Source organism: Terrapene carolina, unplaced genomic scaffold (genome assembly GCF_002925995.2).
Source record: "Terrapene carolina triunguis isolate 2854851 unplaced genomic scaffold, T_m_triunguis-2.0 Scaffold130, whole genome shotgun sequence".
NCBI classification, from domain to species: Eukaryota; Metazoa; Chordata; order Testudines; family Emydidae; genus Terrapene; species Terrapene triunguis.
The window spans coordinates 30,363,701-30,384,576 of NW_020664481.1; the positions used below are offsets into that span (position 1 = coordinate 30,363,701).

The 20,876-nt window shown below is 41.4% G+C and overlaps 1 protein-coding gene across 1 annotated transcript in view; it reads right to left on the reverse strand.

Moving 5' to 3' along the window:
* The window catches only part of ADCY7 (adenylate cyclase 7), a 57,028-nt gene that overhangs the window by 22,329 nt on the left and 13,823 nt on the right, over positions 1 to 20,876 (reverse strand). The window contains exons 5-11 of the mRNA XM_024209214.3: positions 18,275 to 18,423; positions 17,613 to 17,724; positions 13,478 to 13,605; positions 11,557 to 11,715; positions 7,036 to 7,168; positions 1,548 to 1,733; positions 353 to 396 (exon numbers count right to left, since the gene is read on the reverse strand). Of these exons, the coding sequence (XP_024064982.1) occupies positions 353 to 396; positions 1,548 to 1,733; positions 7,036 to 7,168; positions 11,557 to 11,715; positions 13,478 to 13,605; positions 17,613 to 17,724; positions 18,275 to 18,423 (911 nt within the window). The remainder of the gene's footprint in view (positions 1 to 352; positions 397 to 1,547; positions 1,734 to 7,035; positions 7,169 to 11,556; positions 11,716 to 13,477; positions 13,606 to 17,612; positions 17,725 to 18,274; positions 18,424 to 20,876) is intronic.

Sequence of the window (20,876 nt, forward strand, 5' to 3'; positions counted from 1 at the left end):
ACCAGTAGGGAACAAGTAAACCTTGCAGAGCTCAAAACTAGTTTTAAGATTTGCAGGCTCATAGAACCACTGTATTTGACTTCATTAAAAACGTCTAATTTACTACCAAAGTTATTCTTCAACCAAGATCCAATATTCTTCTTGCTAAACAGAAACAGGTGCAGTGTATCTGAAATTGATCTAGAGTGAAAGCTCTCTGGGGCAGGTACTGTTTTATTACTTCTTTGTACAGTGCCTACCACAATAGGTCTTCCTGCCAATCTAGGGTTTTTTGTTTTAATAAAGTCACAACACTACAGTATGTCAAATTGTAATGGGACCACACGGAACAAAACAACGGTGCTGGACTTACCTATCTGAAGTCTTTTGACGACTTGTAGAATTCAAAGGTATCTCCTAAACAAAAGGATTTGTGAGTGAGTTATACATTTTATAAACTAGAAAAAATATTTTACATGGCTGGTAAGAGAAAGCTACTTAGACACAATGATACAGCACAAGTGGGAGGAACTCAGCTGACAACTCATACTGCAGCTCTTTGTTCCCCAGTAGGCAAGCAGACACAGAGGAGCTGCAGAGGTGTTGTGTAGAGCATTACATGGTATTTGATTAGCATATAAGTTTGGGTTAGCTGAGAGCAAGATGCATCTCTTTCATTTACTTTTCAGCGCCAGAAGATCTAAAATTCAAACCCATACCATAACTTGGTGTTATGTAAGCAGTGAGGGGAAACAGAGGATGCTGCAGAGTTAGAGATGCTATCTGTCAGAGGAGACATTACAGTGAGATCTCTTTTGGATCTAGTGAGTCCTCGGGTGAAAGTTAAGATCCAAAAAGGACAGAGAATAACTGTGATGCACTGGAGACAACATCACCTCTCTCAGTAAGATGAGCTTAATGGCTGATTTATTTACTTACAGTCACTGCACTACCATGGCCCAGATTCAGCAAAGCACTTAATTAAAATAAAGCTGAACATCAACAGAATTTACATTTGTGCTAAAGTTAGGCATGGGCTTAATTACTTTACAGAATCAGAGCCTAAACTGCTACCTTTAAAATCCTCTCTGAAATTCCAGGAGTAGGAAAAGGAGAAGAATAAATCCTGTTTTATTCTTCACGTTAGCACTGTCAAGCTAATTAAGGTTCCCATTGAGAAAAGCAGTTGTGGCCCCCTCCAGACTGGGGCTACGTTTTAAATTGATCCAGAAACTGAAGCTGGTGCAGGATGCAGCAATCCTCTTGTTATGTGATTAACCTTTCCATTCATCCTGTGCTCTGTTATCTGCATTGGCCTGTTCATGTCTGGGTTGATTCTATGGTCTGGTTATATGATCACTGGTGTGTGTGTGTTGCCTTCCTGCTTCCTACTCCCTATCCCTGTTTTGTTTTCTGGTGCTCTCTCCTTAACTCGGTGTTTCTGTTCCTGCTTAAAGCTGTGTGTGTGTGCACAGCACTGGGTGTCACTCTCTCTCTCTCACACACACACAAACACACACACACACACCCATGCTGGAATAAAAAAAAAGTGCCAATCCAACCATCACCTTTCTTTGTCTCCCAGTTGGAGCTGATGATTCACTGCTGACACTTTCTCTGTGGTTCAGGTGGGCAAAGGGCCTGGCTGCTCCCCAGGACTCCAAATAACGTGTCATACGGACAGAGGCTCGCATCTTCAGCCCATCGTTCACTCGTGTTTTAGGGAGATGATTATTCAACGTACGCTGTTTAGACTAAAAGTAAGAGAGACACATTTACATATAAAAAAAAGTACACTGCACTCTGAAGCTCTGTTGGATTTGTACCTGAGAGCCACACAACTATGTAGGACCTTGGTCTCCAGGGACATGGTACTACATATATCAGCCAGAGTGCCATCCTTGATTCCCCATCCCCTGTCTTGTTCGACTCTAGTTTAAGCAAATCATAAACTGAATTGACTGAGGTTCACTGCTTGGAAAACTGCTCTGATTCAACCTTCTGGCTTTCTGGACCATGTGTAGCATCATCAGAGATTGCAGAGTCTTGCAGACAGATGAAGGGGTTTCCTCACTGTCAGAGGAAAGTCAAGGCAGGACGAGACCATAAGCATGAGGTCTTGCGTACATGACGCAGAGGGATCCACACAATGGTTGGGAGGAAGCTTGACAGAGTTCAACAAAGCTCAGCCCTGGATTGCAACAGAGATTATGTCCTTCTGCCATGGATGTGTAGCAAAGGAACATATAAGCCTCATAATGCCCCTTCATGTGACCAAAAGCAGCTGACACATTAGGGATAACTGGGGTAATAAAAGCATCAGATCTTAGATAGTGCATTGATGAATAATCATATCCTCACATTTTAGGCATCTCCAGGAGCGCAAGAGCCATTTTAATGGAGATATATCAAATCACGCTGATGAGTATACACACAGCATAGTGTGCCAGTAAAAATCTAATCACAGAATAGTGTAAAGCACCCAATCACCTGCATGTCTTCGTAGTACCCAGTCTGTAATTTAAAACAGCTAAAGAAGATAATTTGATTTGTTTGCTGCTAATTCTTTTTCTTTCCAGTCTTTGGATACTTGGATTTAAAGGGAATTACGTGGCCTCATAGTTCCTAATTACAGGGAGATAAAAATTTGCATACTGCTTCAAGCTATTATTAATCAATGAGATTGTACAGGAATCACTTGATGATTGCCCTGTTCTGTTCATTCGCTTTGAAGCATCTGGCATTGGCTGCTGTCAGAAGACAGAATACTAGACTAGATGGACCTTTGGTCTGACTCAGTGTGGCCATTCTTATGTTCTTAGGGGTTCTTGTGATTATTTGGAAGTTGTAAAAATAAGTAACGCACAAACAACTTCACCTCCCCATAAAACTGGGGGGGGGAGGGGAATATTACATTCCCTTAGAAATGTTATGTACCTTTTAAAAAAATAGCACATCTGACAACTGTGTTGTATTTGTATACAACATGTGTGTAGGGAGGCATATCTAGGTATGGTAATAAGTACTAGACACCAAGCATGCAAGAAAAAAAGCAGGTTGTTACTTAGAAATTCTATGAAATGTTGAATAACTCTCAGTTGTTCACTGAACATACATTGATATTTTGTTCTCAGTAAAAAGGCATGATTATGGTCAGAAACGTGACCCGTGAAAAAGGCACCTTTCTTACCCAATAGAGCAGTGATCCAGCTCTGTATATTCACAGTCCTTCCTATCTGCTTGCCTTACTGACCAAGACAAAATTCTGCTCTCAGTTATACGTGTACCACCTTCACAGAAATCAAAGGCACTTACACAAGCAGCACTAAGGATATAATTTAGAGCTATGGAAGAGGGAATTCAATTCTATTCTGGCTGAGGTATTAACTGTAAATTAAATTTTAACTGCAGAATCTTTACTACTGATGACGCATAAGGGAGAAAGGACCCAGCTTGGTTTTAGATCTCAAGTGGAGTTTTCAGGACTAGCAGTTTAGGGAAAAAAACCCAAAAATATACTTTCACTTGGGGCTTGTCTACACTGCAAAGTTGTCAACAAAACTTTCACGGGTACTTAACACCCCCCCCCCCCCGTGAAAGACAAAAGTTTTGCCAACGCAAGTGGCAGTGTGAACGTGGCTTTGTCGGCAGAAGCACTCTCCTGCCGACAAAGCTAACGCCACTCACAGGGCTGGAAGTATTTTGTCGGCAAAAGTGCCGACAAAGTACTGAAAAAGAGCATTTACACACTGCATGGTGTAGACAAGCCCTTGTGAACTGAGAAAATTTAACCTTGACCATTCTATGGTGCCATTTTTTTTTTCAAAACACTTTTCAGAATACCAGTTTAACTGCACCATGCGTGGGAAAGATCATATTCTTTAAATTACAAACCATTTGAATGGCGATATTGCTGAAGAGAAATTTGAAAAACTGCCTGTGACAGTCCATATCCCTATGTTCACCCTTTTTACAAAACTATTTTGTAAAACGATTTTGTACAACGCATGCCTTATGAGGTATCATTTGAAAACTGAATCTGTTGATCATTCTTGTCCTGGTAAAATATGTGTGGCAACGTTGTATGTAAAGTTGCATGTCTACTGTATGACATTCCTGAGATGTGTTCCCATTTCAAAAGAGCAGGCACAAACCAGTTCCTCAGAGACAAAAGGCAAACTGACGCCTCAGCCAGGTGTCAACAAAATCAAATGGACTATCATCCGGCTAAGCGGCCATTCTTTGGCAAGAAAAAGGGTGTGAGCGAGAAATGTACAGCTTGGCAAAAGAACAGCTGGAAGTTCCCATGCAATCAGATTTTCTATCGCCTGAACCCCAGCTGGCGATGATTTCAAAGAAGAGAACTGCTATAAGAAAGGGGCAGGGCCACCCAGAGGATTCAGGGGGCCTGGGGCAAAGCAATTTTGGGGGCCCCTTCCATAAAAAAAAGTTGCAATATTATAGAATACTATATTCTCGTGGGGGCCCCTGTGGGGCCCGGGGCAAATTGCCCCACTTGCCCCCCCCCCCTCTGGGCAGCCCTGGAAAGGGGAGCAATCTCCCCAGATCTCTCCCTTCATCTCTACTCACAGCATCGACAACACTTGAAAGATAAAGGAAGCATCATCGGACTGGGGAGAGATCCTGGCTGAAAGATTCAGCCAGTAAGACTGCTAGAACATATGGTGAGAGAGTTCCACCAAATCCACCCTTCCCACACACTCTGCAAACACATTCTGCAGTGACAGGTAGCTCCTTGAAGCTGCCCACGTTCCCTCCCTGCTCCAGTAATAATGCCTAATGTAGCTAGCCACAGTAGTAGCTAATGGGACCTGGCTGGGGACTCGGGCAACTGCTTCACTCAACAGCATAAATTTCTTGCTCCCAAGGTACTCAGCTCAACCATGAGATACACCACCTGGTAACTCCACCCCAAGGTGCATATAGATTTCAGCTGAGTTGGAGGAATGATGGGAAGAAAAGAGGGGAAGTAACCAGAGTAGAGGGACCTAAAAACAAACAACAGCCGGAGGGGGGGGGGGGGGGAAGGCGGGAAGGTGGCTCCTAGCAGGTTTAGAAAGTTTCTGATGGATGTTCTAAGTGTCTGCCTGCTCTGGCTATTCATTTTTCTTACTTCTATCTGTTAAATGGGAATTTAATAGCAAACTGGAGCACCTCAGTATGATCAGTGTTTGAAGAATGGCTTCCAGGGCTATTGACCCAGAATACAGAAATGAGTGAGTTATACGTGGAGGTTATATAAAGCATCCTAGATAGGAATCCTAATCAAAACAACAAAGCAGATAACACAAGCTTTTTCAGAGTCTCTACTACCTGAGCCACAGAACTCCTATCGGGGAACATAAGAACAGCAAGAGTTGGGTTTCAACAGGAACAAAACTTTCATATTTCCGAGGGCGTAACAAAGAAGGATCAGTGGTACCAGTCAACAAGGTCTGTGTACAAGAAAACACTACAGAAGCCGAGCTCTAGGCATATTACTTCCATAAGCAAAATGGCAAATGTTCACTCACAGTCATCCAGTTAATTAACAGTTTTGCTATTAATTAACATTTTGCTACCCTAGATGGATGCCTGTTCTGTCTGCAGCACTGAGCCAGCCCTGACTGCACTAGCATACCCAGGGAAGCTCAGGAACATATAGGCACATAATCCATGCTCAGGGAAACCAATGAAATACAGGAACTGTTGGACTTCATTGCAATAAACTTCACAAGCCAAGCTCTGGATGTGACATAGCAGAGCCCAGCCTCAGATAGTATTTCAGGAGTGCCCCAGAGTCTTTTCTTTTGATTCTTTATTTGCTTTTCATTATAAAACTCTCAAAACTGTTAAACATCCAAGTGGCTTATTTTGCTTGTTTACAGGTAGCCAGAGAAGAGCATGAACTATAGGGAGGAGAATTAGAGGCATCCCTTTGTCTCATTTGTAAAGCTAGCACTTCATCCTGAAATAGTGTGTATTGGGGTAATAATGAAAGATAGTGAATAGCGTGAACAATTGAGGAAGGGCTGATGGTGATAAAGCCCCAGTTTGGCGCTAATTCAGAGATTAGTCACACTAGAGAACCCTTATAGATGTGGATGTATTTTCCACTTCTGACACACAAGAGGAGGACTGAGGAAGGCTTTAAGGAATAAAGAGGATCTCTGTTGGGCAGACAGTCTCAGTAGTTAACAAGTATTCATGTGTGACCGTCACCCTCGAACATCCATTTCTGGGGACAGCAGTAATAAATGAATGTTTAACATTTGGCTACTGAGGTATCTATGGTGAAGCTACTTGTATATCCTACACTGAACGCTATTTAAAACAAGCTTTCCTTCAGAGAGAGTGGGCAGATCAATTTCATAATTATTGGCTTTAGGAGCTTCAGACATTTTTGAGATGGACTTTACCGCAGAGTTTTTCCTTTGAAATTCAGGATCATTATATAGTTTAGCTTTATGCAAAGCCGTTCTCCATAAAGTGCTTTGCATGACACACACTTCAAATAATAGATAAGCATGCATTTTTGTCCCTCTCTAGTGGCTGGACCATGTAAGACATCTGTAAGTCTGCTATTGCCTTCAAGCTAATGGACCTTTAACTCAGGCTAGGTCTACACTACCCACCTGAATCGGTGGGTAGAAATCGACCTCTCGGGGATCGAATTATCGCGTCTCGTCGGGACGCGACAATCGATCCCCGAATCGACGCTCTTACTCCACCAGCGGAGGTGGGAGTAAGCGCCGTCGACGGGAAGCCGCGGAGGTCGATTTTGCCACCGTCCTTACAGCAGGGTAAGTCGGCTGCGATACGTCATTCAGCTACGCTATTCGCGTAGCTGAATTTGCGTATCTTAAATCGACCCCCCCCCCCCTGTAGTGAAGAGGTAGCCTCAGACAGTACAGGCACATGCTTTCAGATCCAGAGGTCCTACATTCAAACCACACAGACAACCCATATAACTCTCTCTCTCTCACACACACACACACACTATATTCCTGAACTAAAACACACACGCATATATATATTTTAAATGTAGACACATACCCTTGGGTCAATCACCAAGTAGGTTTTGATGTTCATTGCTTCAAGGTATGGGTCTCTCAGGTGTCCATTCCCTTCTTCCACTTCGTAAGCTTTGCCTAGGTGATTTAGCGTTGCTTCTGTGATGTGTACACGACTAGAGTGGGGAAAAGGAACAAAAGGCCTAAACGTTTACGGAAAGGTCAGTTTAAGCAACTCATTTACATTTCAATGGCCCCCGTTGACATTTCTGTGCTTTTCAACAGCTTTGGCAGACGACTCCAGGATCCTGCCAGCAGTTCAAACAGCATTGCTTATTTGTGATCCTTCATGGTACATTATACAATACAACTTTATTTGTGTTGCGTCTTTCATACCATGCGTATCCCAAAACACTTCCTAGTACTAAGTAATACATGAAAGTAAATAGCAGAGGGATAGTGAAATTAAGAGGTGCAGGCAAGGGTAGAAGAAATATCGTCAATGAAGATTTGGTGACTGACAAGGCAAAGAGATAGAGGAAGGTTGTTCCAGGTGACAGAAGCTTCAGAGAATGCTCTCTCTCTCACACACCCCCCCCCCCCCCCCCCCCCCCACACACACACACAAGTTAAATTGTGTGGAGGGATGAGTCCTGTGCTAGACAGGCAGAGGGAATATCAGCAAAGTGGGCTGGAGCAAATCCATGGAAGGTTTAACAATAAGGAGGGCAATTCTGAGCATGTATATTTTTCTGGAGAGAGCAATCAGAAGCACAGCAGCAACAGTGCAGGTCTCTGAACAGGATCTGCTAATACTCCCATGCATTCATTCTGATCACATGAGCCTTGTCTTGAATATTTTGTTGCACAAGGTAATCACAAGGAATCAGGTGTTTGTGCAACCCCTTTCTATAGAATTGCTCAATAAAAGCCATTCCGAATAATTAAATATGTTAGTATAATAAAATAACAATAATGATCCTTTCACTTACATGCGTCTCTGTAGCTATAGATTTACCCTATTTTATAGATGGAGTAATTTAGGCAGAGAGAGGTTAAATAATCTGCCCAAGGTCACACATTCAATCAACTACAGAGCTGGGAAGAGAACCCAGTCACTGACTTTAAAATGGAATTTGTGAGAGGGTTCGGATGGCTCACCTGATTACAGCAAGAAATAGGTTAATGGCAGGTCCCCACTCCCTTTCCCTGCACATGTGCTCAATGGAAGGGTCGGAGACTGCTGACCAATCAGATTGCCCAGGAGGAAAGGTAGCTCTTTGGGAGTCAATAGGTGAGGATGCCTTGGAGCAGGGAGGGCTGAACCCCCGTCCTGGCTTCACTTAGCCTCACAGCGACTGGAGATGTTTCTGTTTTGTTTACTGGCAACTGGCCTATGAGTCTATTTTGTTGCAATTCTTACCTCAACTTTAACCAGCCTAAGAGGACTTTCTAAAATGAAATTTTATAAGATGCCCTAAATCATTATTATTTGTGTCCGGTCGCAACTGTAAAATGCTAGGTGACACCCCAAAATTAACCAGGGCTTATTTAGAGGCAGTCTCCCATTCAGCTAATTCTTTAGGGATTTCCAATATACTAGAACCATTCAAATGCAACCTCGGTTAGACAGTATCTTGATTCAAGAGTTTACTCGGCTGCATATTATGATTAACAGCAAAAGATGCTTTTTTTAAGCCTACACAATAAATGCAGCACACTTCGGACCTTGATGCAAGCATGTCTTCTCTCCTTCACTTAAACTCCCATTGTAGAGTAAAGGTCAGTACCATAAAGGATATATTGTTTATAAGATTACAATCATCAGGTCACAACAAGAGCTGGTCATAAAAAAAGTTTTTCTAAATATTTAGAAACAAGAAAGGAAATATTTCTGAAATGATTAAAGGAGCTTTATTTGCTCATGGACGTTACTTGAGCCTCATTGAAAAAGGGGACAGGTATATAATGCCAACTGCTGCCTCGATGCCATTTTTGGTCATTTCTAGAAGAGGGTAAATATACTGTCCCCTCCTCATTCAGCCTTGAAGGCAGAGGCTACTCGCAGTAAGGTTTGCAGGGCTGGGCATAAACCAGTAAATGTTGCTTAAGTCAGCCTGTTCTTCAGATGAACAAAAAAAGCTATTAAGTGAAATTACAAGAAGAGTGACATTTCAAAGGTCACATGCAGAAATGGCCATCAGTAACCAGCTCAGCAACACCAAATGCTTTTAAAAAATTATTCAGAAGCACAGAAAAGAAGTGAGGTCACATTACTATGGTACAAATAACTCTGCTCTAGGTCAGAAGCTCAGCCATTTTTCTATGGAAAGATATTTGGGTGCACATAAATAAAATTTCACCAGTATACTAAAAACCAGTAAACTAAAAACTGAATACACCTGCAGATTATTTGCAATGTCTATTACACTGTAGTGAGAAAAAAATCAGATGGCAAAACAAAAAAGAAACACCACACCTTACAGTAAAATGAGCAAACATGGTCAGTTTTGCATATAATTCTGTTATAGTGTGGGGTTTTCCACAGTGCTCAGTGTCTGCCTAACTGCTCCCAATGAAATAAAACTTCCATTGACTGCAGTGACAGCAAGCTTAGCCAACACTGTGTGCTTATGGGAATCTCACCCACGCTGTATTTTCTTCACAGGCGCTATGTAACAAGCAGCCTCCCTGTGAGGCCACACCATAACCCCTGTGACACAAAATGTCCCCTTCAGCCAAGCAGTGTAAATTTTGAACCCGATGACGACCCAGTGCTAGGCAGTATAGAAAGTGCAGTATTACACAGTGCTGTTTCAGCACAAGCAGGCCAACCTAAACCAGTCATAATATTTAACAGAGAGTTAAGCATAAGCATGTAGAAGGGAACAGAGCCATCAAAGCTTTATAATGTGGTTATGGTCCTAAAATTGACGGTAAAAATGCACCTTCTGATTCCCTCACTGTATTCAGAGTCATGCTAGCTTGCGTCACAGGCAAAAAAACAAAAACAAAAAAACACTTTACAATTCTGTACTCCTGTTAGCATTGCAGAGTCAACCCAGCACACGAGCAGTGTGCTCGATTCTTCTGTGGCTGGCAAGTCACCACCACAACTGGTAACCGATCTGTAGTCACTCAGGCAGGTGGTAACAAGGAACCACCCCTCAAGACCGAGCTGAGCTTTAAGGGTTTAAATGGCAATCGTAGATTTATATAATTGCCACTCCACAAAACATTGTTAGATTTGCACAGGCTACGAAAGCCCCCAGAAAATTACAGAATCATTTGGGGTGGAGGAGGGAACAGATAGAATCAACTTCCTTGGTCCTGTACAGGCTGGGGGAAAAAACCAAGTTTCTTCGCTAAATCCTGTCCATAGAGCTCTCTCTCTCTCTCTGAAAGCAGCATCTATAAAGTATCATGTTGTGAGATAGCGCTGTAAATTACAAAACTAAAATCCCATGAGTGTATCTCTAGATTACAAAAGAGCATCTGACTCAAGGTAATAAAACTGCTGTTCTAATCCATTTTAGACAAAGTTAGCATCATTCATTGGCTAGGACACTGGCTGAGAGCCAGGAGACCAGGCTTTCATTTCTAGCCCTGCCACTCACCTGCTGTGTAGTTTGGACAGGTCACTGCACTTCCTCATGCCTTTGTTCCCTCTTCAGTATTGATTTATCTGATCTGTTTAGACTTTAAACTCTTTTGGGCAGGGCATGTCTCTTACTACACGTACGTACAGAGCCCAGCACAAAGGGGTCCCGCCCTCAGTTGGGGCATTTAGGTACTACTGTAATTCAAATAGTTAATAATACGAGTGTGTGCAAGCCCAGGCCATCTTTATTCGTTTTGTTTTTTTTTACTTTTTAAAACAGAATTTCGGGTATTTTATAAACACAATTTCAAATATTACATATACTGCAACACAGAAAAACACTAAGTTGCTATTCTGTCTCAGTTTTCCCACTATAAAAATATATAAACATGCTTACTACCTTCCTTTGTAAAGTGCTATTATTATTATTATTAATATAGACAAATTACACACAAACCTATTGTTTATACATCATAAGGCTGCATTTTTATCTTGGTTTTCTGGATCTCTCTCTAAATAAATGTATCATTCACACTTGATTTAAATCATCAGTAGAAACACTAAGTAAGTATACAGCCTTGTATTGCCTACGGAAGCTGTGTATGTGTTTTCATCTAAATTTACAAATACAGATACAATATATCTTTATGTACAACTTGAATCAAGTCAGTCAGCATATAATAAAACAGTTTCAGAGATGCAAGGAAGGTCAAGAGCTATATAAGAAGCATTCACTCACATAAGATCAGAGTTCTGTGGATCAGGTGAGAAATTATCAAGAGACAAACATTTTTCACAGTAGAAGTGGACAGACATTTTTACCCATTTCAAACCTTCATTGGTTAAAATAAGTGCAGCAGCACAGTTATGGATTCCAGGCCCAACACAATATAAAGAAATATTGAAATAATATAAAAACTGTCGTTGTGGAACTGAAGCAGCAGCCAAAACAAACGTTCTTACCCAGGTATTCCTGAGGATTCCATACGATTAGCTAAGGAAACATCATGAGACCACACATCATACTGCCATTTCCGGAGTCCAATCACGCCACAAAGCACATTCCCAGAATGGATACCAACTCTCATACTGATGTCCACTCCAGTGGCTTCTTTTACTTGTCTTAGGGGGGGAAGGGAAAGAGGGGAGAAAAATCAGAAAATAAGCTATCTGCCCCACATATATACATTACTTACTAAGGTCAGATTTCCTCCACTCACTAAAAAGCAGATGTGAAACTTAGAATTGCTGAAGACAGGAGGGGAAAAAATGTGGTGATTTATTAAAAGTATCCAAAGATTTTATGGAGACTTCCTCTGATTTGTGCATCTGAAGCTTTTCTAATTTTATTGCATCGAATAATACCATTACTATGGTCTCCCAAATAAAGGATAGACAAACGGATTGATTCTCAGCTCATGGCACAGCGATTCAGAGCAGCAATTAAGATTAGAATACACACAAGGCTCAGTTCATAATGAAAAGAAATATGAACTTAAGATGGGACTGTCAAAGCCATAGGAAGTGGTCTAACTCTGCTCCTACTCAAGTCAAGGGGTACAAAGTTAGGCCAACTTTTGGCACTGTCACAGCTAAAATATACAAGAAAAGAGAATTAAATCCTAGGAACTTAAATGTAATTTACACACAAACAAACCATTTTTGTGTTATTTGGATGTTAGGCTGCTGCTAGAGTTTAAATGTTGTGAAGTGTTCTTAAATACATGTCCTTTCCATTCATGCTGGGGTTAATAGAGGTTGTAGGTGGTCTCATGGCAGTATTTGAAAGAGTTGGCAATAACTTCAGGTGTCCTAGCCAACTTTGTTCTCTTTAATATAAGCAACAACATAGCTTAATTACCTTCACCACTGAAATTTAAGCCTGAACATGAGATGATGCTGGAACGTAATAAGCAGTCAATTCATTCACACTATGTAACCTTAGAATGAAACATTACAGAATCCCACATTATTGTGGGGATGGAACCATACCTTTGCATTATCACCTTGACACCTGACCTTGCACTCCTTGTGCATCCAAATCTGCATTCCTTCTGCACACAAGGAATGCAAGACCAGGCCTGGTACACTACCCTCTTCTCCTCCTCAATACATTTTGTGTTCTAAGCCATAGAAATAATAAAAGGCGGGGATGACTGCCCCTAGATATGAGGAAACAACTTTTTTAAACAAAAACAAAAGGGGGGGGGGCTTGTCTACACAGCACTGTCAAAGTGCATTAGATGGGTGTGATTTGTAGAGCACAACACATCAGAGTGCTTTAACTGCCCTGTGTAGATCCTGCTGGCATGCTCTAAAAGGTGTCTAGTTCATGTTAATGTAGACCCTCCAGCAGGGTCTATATGGGGCAGTTTAAGCACAACATGTCAGAGTGCTTTATAAATTACACCCCTCTGATGCATTTTACTGCACCAGGCAGGCGAGCCCAAAGGAATACTAACACCATCAAGCAGACTTCGCAATTTTTGATTTTATAGATCTATGATAAATCATGTATAACTAAAAATAATAAATTGGCCTCAAAGTATTTCATTCAGCATTGTATTCTCTTCTGATTTCATCTCCTTCCTACATAAGCCATGGAGACCCATGATGTTCTGCTCTCATAATACATAGTTTGTTCATAGAAAAGAGGCTGGAGACATTCTGACGAGACACATGCAAAATGAAACAGCTTAAGTGATACAATAGTTAGTGAATGCATTCTAGACTGTCCACACAAAAGACTAAGAATGATCTTATCCAATGGCTTCATGACCTTTTTAAAAAAATTTAAAAAAAAATCCCAGCCCTACATTTTTAAGGTGCTTGTTTATTTTCTGAGTGTCTATAGGTTAAAGAGCCCTTTTTACTCAGTACATACTTTATAGCTTCACACATGTCGAGTCCCATTTTCACACAGTTCCGGGCATGAACCGGTAAGGACACAGGTAGGCCTGAGACACAGTAATAACAGTCTCCCAAAATTTTTATTCTCATGCATTCATTTTCCTGCAAAATAAGGAGAAAGAAACATAACAGGAAAAAAAGCACTGCTTATATTCATCAGTACGTATCCAGAGTACATACACAGGAGACATCACTTGTTAATGTCATTTTGAGAAAAGTTAGGCCCCATTTAATCCTGGTTGAAGCAACAAAACAATTTCCCTCCTTTTACATTCAAAACTCAAAGAGGTTTGTTAGTGACGTTTCTTGTTACCTGCTTAATTCCTGAGTGTTACCGAAACCAAAAATAAAATTAAAACCAGAAAGAAGTCAGTGAGATGGCTTTATTACTTATGGGGCTACTCCAGTTACGTAGTCCTGCATAATTGTCATGGAATTTACCACCAGAGGGACAAAATCTGCTTGTCTGCCATTTTACAATAGTTTTTCATAAATTGGAAGCCAACAATAAATTACTTGCCCTGACTGACGCATTTTGCAAGGCTGCTCTAGTGGATAAAGCACTGTGTGTTGTCACCGGACCTGCCAAGGCTTGGGGAAGGAACCAGGGTCTGGATATTCAGCCCAACAGTTTACTGAGGATGTTTTCAGTTGCCTGAAGAGAGAGGCCAGCATGAACCACAATTTTGATACTTCTAGCAATAGAGCAGCAATGCAATTTCACAAGAGAATGCCCGCCTGCCAACTGCAGGATGGAAACTACTCCCTATTATTGGGCCTGGAAGGGCAAAGGTGATTAAATGTGATGTCTTGCTCTAAGACATTTATTTAGGCTAAATACTTTCAATCAATGTCTTGGGAAAGCGAAGGCAAAGGCTGTCCTGTAAGATTAGAACACCCATCATGCTCAAACATCTTCTCACTATAGCCATGACAGCTGCTAGGCACCTATGTACCAGCTCTATTTATAGGGGAAATGTGGTCTTACAGTTAAGGTGCTGGACTGAGACTCAAAAGGCTTCGGTTCAATTCCCAGTTATCCCATTTACTTGCTTACTATAGGACTTTGAGCAAGTCATCTAATCTCTCTCTCTCTCTCTCTCTCTCTCTCTCTCTGTTTCACTTCTGTAAAATGAGAGTGTTATTACTTCCTTATCTTTGCCTGGTTTGATTCAACTCCCAGAGTCATTTCAAACCCCACTTTCAGAGTAATTTGTTTACACTACCCTATGGGAGCTATGCCTCTCTCAAATAAAATAATCTAAATGTAACCCAAATCTATCACCGTTTTTTTTGCTCAATCATTTTTCTCAAAGCATAACCTTTGCATAGAAGGGGTGAAATAGTCACAACAAAATTAAGGCAGCTCAAATTTTGTGCATTTTTGCATTTCTTTGTGAAATTAAAATCACTCCTATTTTGCTGACATTTCTGCACCATTTTGTAAGAAAATTGGTTTTGCTTCAAAAATATCAAAACTTGATTTGGGAATGTTTGTGCAGCCATATTACTGGTCTCTCAAAATATCACAAAAACATCAGGGTGATTTACTGTGTTAAATGCAAACAGGCAAAACAACATTGGGGAAAGTTTAATTAAAACATTTCCACAATTTTGTGAAGTTCAAAATATGTATGTATTCAGCTGAGCCTTCCTATTGACAGATGCTAATCACAGGACATAAGGTAACCTATAAACTATATTAATAAATCAGATGTAGAGTATTTTGAGATTATTTTTATGAAATATTATACAAAAATAAATAATACTGTTTTATAAAGGCAATTCAGATGTTACTTTTTCTCAACCTAAAGAACCGTTACAAAATGCCCATAGTTATCCTTTTAATTCATTTTCATTAAAAAAATCTATTTTTATTTTACTTATTTTTATCCTGTGGCATAAAAAACCCATGCAACTGAAGTAACAGTTATATCAAGCCACGTGTTCATAAGCCATGTGTCATACAAAAATACAGCTCTTATAAGGAGGTTAGTATGACCCTCTTATTCTCCAGAGCTTGCAAAGCCGTAATTACAACTCAATTCCTGGAAATACTATATGAACAATTAGAAGTGTGGGAAAAGATCAATTATTATTTACAAAGCTTTAATGTATGCTATTTTAGCACAAGGGATACAGTACATTCAACAATCTAATTTGCCCACATCCATCAAGATTTAATTTAATAACTTTGTTAAGGATTCGTCTCTTTCAATTATTTAGAGCATAATTACACAATACTTTAACAGCAGCATAATCTCCTATTCTAGAATTTACAACTTCTCCTGCTTACTTCCCGAAAAGCTTTAGAACTTTACAAACTAAATGAGATTTTTCCAACCCCATTAAATTCTTCTAACTATGCTTCAGTTAGTTACCTGTACCCAAATATACTCAGTTTATAAATCAAACCACAATCTCTAAAAAAAATCAAGGATTGGGAGTTCTGAAAGCCAGGCTTTGTTCTTTCCTTATTCTTCATCAACAATAAATTTCTAGAACCAGAACTTGGCTGGCATTTACTTCTTGTACATTACAGGACAAAATAAAATGCAGCTTTACTCTTTTGAAGCTCTATAACACTGGCAATAGGAAAATCATTAGATAGGACTCAACAGCTTTCCACCCAGTCCAGGACAAGGAGGGGCAAGTGGCCCAGCTTTAAAGGAGTTGCCAGAGTTAGCTGAATAGCAGACCAGGGAGATACCAGAGCTAGCCAGGAACACAGCAGTTCCTAGGCACGTCAAGCTCTTTCTATGCTACAGTTTTAAGTTCTGGTCATCAGGACGTTCGATAAACACCTCTTTATTTACAGACGTGATTATCAACTATGCAAGTTAGGGCAAGAAGTCATTTGCATACATACTCCAGATTTCTGAGCCTTCAGTTTTAATAGGTGTGTTCTTTATGGACACTGCAATCCACATTTTATAATTTGTTCCATATCTATCATACCGTGTTTCCCCGAAAGTAAGACATTCCCCGAAAATAAGACCTACTTCCAGTTTTGCCTCTCGCTGTAATATAAGGCATCCCCCGAAAATAAGACCTCCCGGATAATAAGGCCACCCCGGAATATAAGGCCCCGAAGCTCCAGGAAAAATAAGACCTCCCCTGAAAATAAGACCTAGCGCATCTTTGGGAGCAAAAATTAATATAAGACACTGTCTTATTTTCGGGGAAACAGGGTAGGTACAGACAGAAAGTAATTTTGAGAACACTGGCAGACAGCCCATACCATCACAAGCAGTATTTTTACCAACATCGTTTCCCCTTTAGCTATATTAATTTGACGTTTTTGGCACAATATTCAAAGATAGATTGTTCTGAAATTCTTTACCCATTTGCTTCATAAAAGTGTATCAAAAGCAGATGTTACAATGATTCATTCTGCCAGCCTAAGGTCAAATTGTATATACGCAAATGACTAATTACAGAGAAAACAGGACAAAATATTCTATAATGTAACTCAATCACTACATTATACTGCAAATATAATTCCACTCTAAAAAAAAATTAATCAAATAGCACAAACCCCTTTTTCATGCTACATGGTCTCTGGCATGGTTTTATATTGTACAGTTCCCAACGTTTACATATTATTGCTGTATTACATAACTAAAATATCCCAATAGTTTGCACTTCATACAGTGCTCTTTAGAGGTCTTCAAAGCATTTTTAAAATGTTAAGGAATTCAGCATCGCAACACCCTGTGAGGTACTGCAGATAAGTATTACTGCTCCCATTTTCCTGGTGGGTAAACCGAAACACAAAGAGTTAGGGAACTCACCCAGAGACCCACAGTGATTCAGTAGAAGAGCTGAAAGTAAAATCCCAGAGAACCAGCCTGGTTTTATACCACAAACCCTCCTCCTGCCACTCAAATAGCTTTCCTGGTTCTTTTAAAAAATTTTAAATCAATTTTGCCTTTTGCTGGGATTTTTACTAGCGGGTCAGGCAGAATCTCCAGTGGATACTTCCTACCCTGTGTTTTGCATCAGCCAGACTTCCCAAATGCAGGAGAACTGACTCCCAGGAGCTTGGAGCTAGTTGTTTTCTAACAGTGGCATTTACCCACCTTCACATAATGAAGAGCAACACCTACCTTTGCAATTTGATCAAACTTCCCAAAGAGCTCATTCAGCATCACTACCAGCTCCTTCGGAGAGCAGTCGCTAGCCAGACGAGTGAATCCTACAATGTCTGCATACAGGATGCTGGACAAGGACACACTATTTAGTCACATTTTAATTATCTTTGTTTTCTAATACAAATATGGACATTTAATTGCACTGTGGTTCAATACTGAAGATCTCTAACAGAGCACCTCTCTCTCTCTTTGGAAATCAACTACAGAAGTGACCTAACGGCAACGTGTTTGGGTTTGTTTTTATTTAAATTTAAAATACAACATGCTAGTCTAGGGCCGACAGTCTTCAAACAAGCTCATTTTTGCATGAAAACACATTAAAAAAACCTGACTTTAAACAGCCCAGTATGTGGATTTGGACAAGTAAAGAGGATAATTAATTGGGGGGTTTTACCATTGCAATGAAAAAAAGAAATCCCAAATCTGGCAAAATAACTTCAATCCAGTTCTCTTCTCTCCTCTCACCTTGGCAGATGTGCTCAGAGCATCTGAACATAAACTCTTCATTCAGCCTGTCCGATCCCAACCATGACACTTCTTACCATCAGTAAACAGACCAAGTATTAAAAGACAGAAGCATGTCTTAATGTAACCATTTGTCAAGTTTCTTTACTTACCTAACATTCTGATGCCTTTTCACATACAGACTATGGAAGTTGTTATCATGCATTTGCCTATCGTCATTGGTTTCCTTCAGTCGCTCTATGATGGCTAGTTTCATTCCCATTGAGATATGAGCTGGCAGTATAGATAAAAGCAAGTTTTCCTAAGAAGAAAAAAAGATTTAATAATGTAAAGTTATTTGAAATGCCATGTTAGGAATCTCAGTGTTTTAGAAAATGATTGGGGGAAGATAAAAAAGAAGTCTCCTTATTCAGCAGTTTCTGATTGTTGCAGCTCCAGCTTTCAATAAAGGATTCTTTTTTCTGCTCTCAAAATGAGAGTTATGAGTGTATACATTATTTTTTAAAATATTACATGCACCTCAGTTTACCAGTTTGATATTATCCTGTCCGAAGGCAACAAAGGAGGCTGTTCAGGGGAAGCAAACAGCAACTAAAACAATGACAAAGGTAAAGCCTTAAGGGGAAAATGTGGGCAGCTATTAATTGGAGAATGCCCCAGCTTGGCTCCCTTCAGGTTAGCAAAGTTTACTCTTCCATCAACGGGTATACTAAAACCTTAAAGATGCTGGCCTACACAGGAAGGAGGGTTGAGTGAGCCATCAACATGCTGACAGAGACACATACTGACAGAAAGAGACACAAACAGCAGCAAGCTGTCTGTTTTTCCTAACTCAGAGATGGAGGTAACTGGACTAAATGGAGCTTACCAAAGCTAGCAAGGAAAAATTCAGGGTAAGTAAGGGGATATGCATGTATAGGTCTTTTTTGTTTTATACATTTGTTCTGTATGCTTCGTACCTTTGGGTGAACAAATGCTTTGTTTTGAGGAAGCAGTTTCTGTGTCACTGCAAGCTTATTCTGTCACAGGCTGTAGCGGGGTGGTCACCCGCTCCTGCCCTGAGGGGTTTAAAACAGCCCTGGAGGAGGGCTGTGGAAGGACAAGATGCCTGGGCTGATTGGGAGAAAACTGGCTCAGCTGGGGCCACGCCCCAACCAGGGCCCAGCTGGCCCTATAAAGGCTTGAGCCAGGAGCTCAAGCAGACAGAGTCTCTCTCTGACTGGAGAGGGAGACAGGCCTGGCTGCTGGGGAACTCACCTGGGGACCTAGAGTGAGGCATGGCTGGAGAAAGGCCTTAGGAGCTGGGAAGCCCTAGGCCAGCAACTCCACAGGCTGCAGGACCTAGTCTTAGGCCCACCTAGGTATTGGGCTTGCAAAGGGGCAGCCTGAGGGTGGGTAAAGGCAGCCAGTCCAACCCCTTTGCCTATGATGAGTGGCTGAAACTGCAGTCTGCCCCAATGAACGGGGGCTAGATGGAGACTGGGCAGTAGCCAAAACTGAGGCGAAGTGGGGATAGTGGGTGGGGAAACCCAGAGAAAGTGGGGTACTGCCAGTGGGGCAGCACTCAAGACAAGGGCACCGGGGTCCTGGGAGGGACATGGGGGCCAACGGCAAGCGGATCACTGGCCTGCAGAGGGCGCTCCTGGGTCAAAGAGCTAATTCCTGAGGACGACCAATAGGAGGCGCCGCAGGGGTGAGTCTTACAGGTACCGCTCACAGTTGGGCTTGTTTGGTGGCTGGCCCAGTAGCGTCCACTGGGCCAGAGTCGAGACTAGTTACCAAGCTGAGTCAGGAAATGGGTACTGACTTTCAAAGCAGTATGGGGTCCAAAGCAGGAGTCCGACTAGTTACCAAGCTGAGTCAGGTGCTAAGGTCAAGCTGGGCCAGGGTAAAAGGCAGGAGTTGGGAGCACAATGGGGCAAAAGGAGAGGTCTTTAGCAGTAGGAAGCCGGAGTCCGCATTGTTGCTCAGATGGTTCCCTAGGGCAGATTTCTTGTTTAAATAGTTGGTGTTGACCAATCAGGCAGCTGCAGGGTTCTGTCGCTCTTGTCTCTTCAGGCAGTACTTCCTGCTGTGCCTAACCTTGCAGTAATTTTTGGATGCTGCTCTGCCTGGCTCTCCAGTGGAGTCATCAGTTGCCCAAGACCCCACAACCCTGGAGTCTAGACCCACAAATCCTTACACTGTTGGGTTAATACAGTTGGGAAGTGGGGCATAGGGGCTGCAGGCCAGAGATCCAGTCCCAGAGTGGTGGAACCACATGGCTCCGCCCGAGTGAGATGCAGGAAGCCAGGCCTATCACCTGAGGCATACACTCGAGACAGACTAAACAGGGTCTAAAGCAGAGCTTAACCAGTCAGTGTGAAACAAACATTCTTCTCTCCATTTCTTTGCAGTCTCCCTCTTCTCAGCAGGCTTCCAGCATCGTTTGATAGAAGGTCAGACTCAAAAGCTCACTCTGTAGAGGTAATAGACTTTAAAATATTCAAACCACCTGAATTCTCAGCGCATGATGTGAAGAATTTAATTGCCTTCCTTGCTAGAGGAAGCATTTGATTAATTCAAATACTGGATAGGAGACTTTAAATAGAAAACTCTATTGCCAAAATGCTAACGCAACTTAAAAGAACCGAGTTACTCAAGGCTATTGAGGTGGAGCCTTTTAATTTTGGCAAGAATGGAATCCTTTCCTCAGAAATTACTAATGTTGCTCGGCTAATCGGAGATCAATAAAGCTTTGTCCCATGTGCCCAA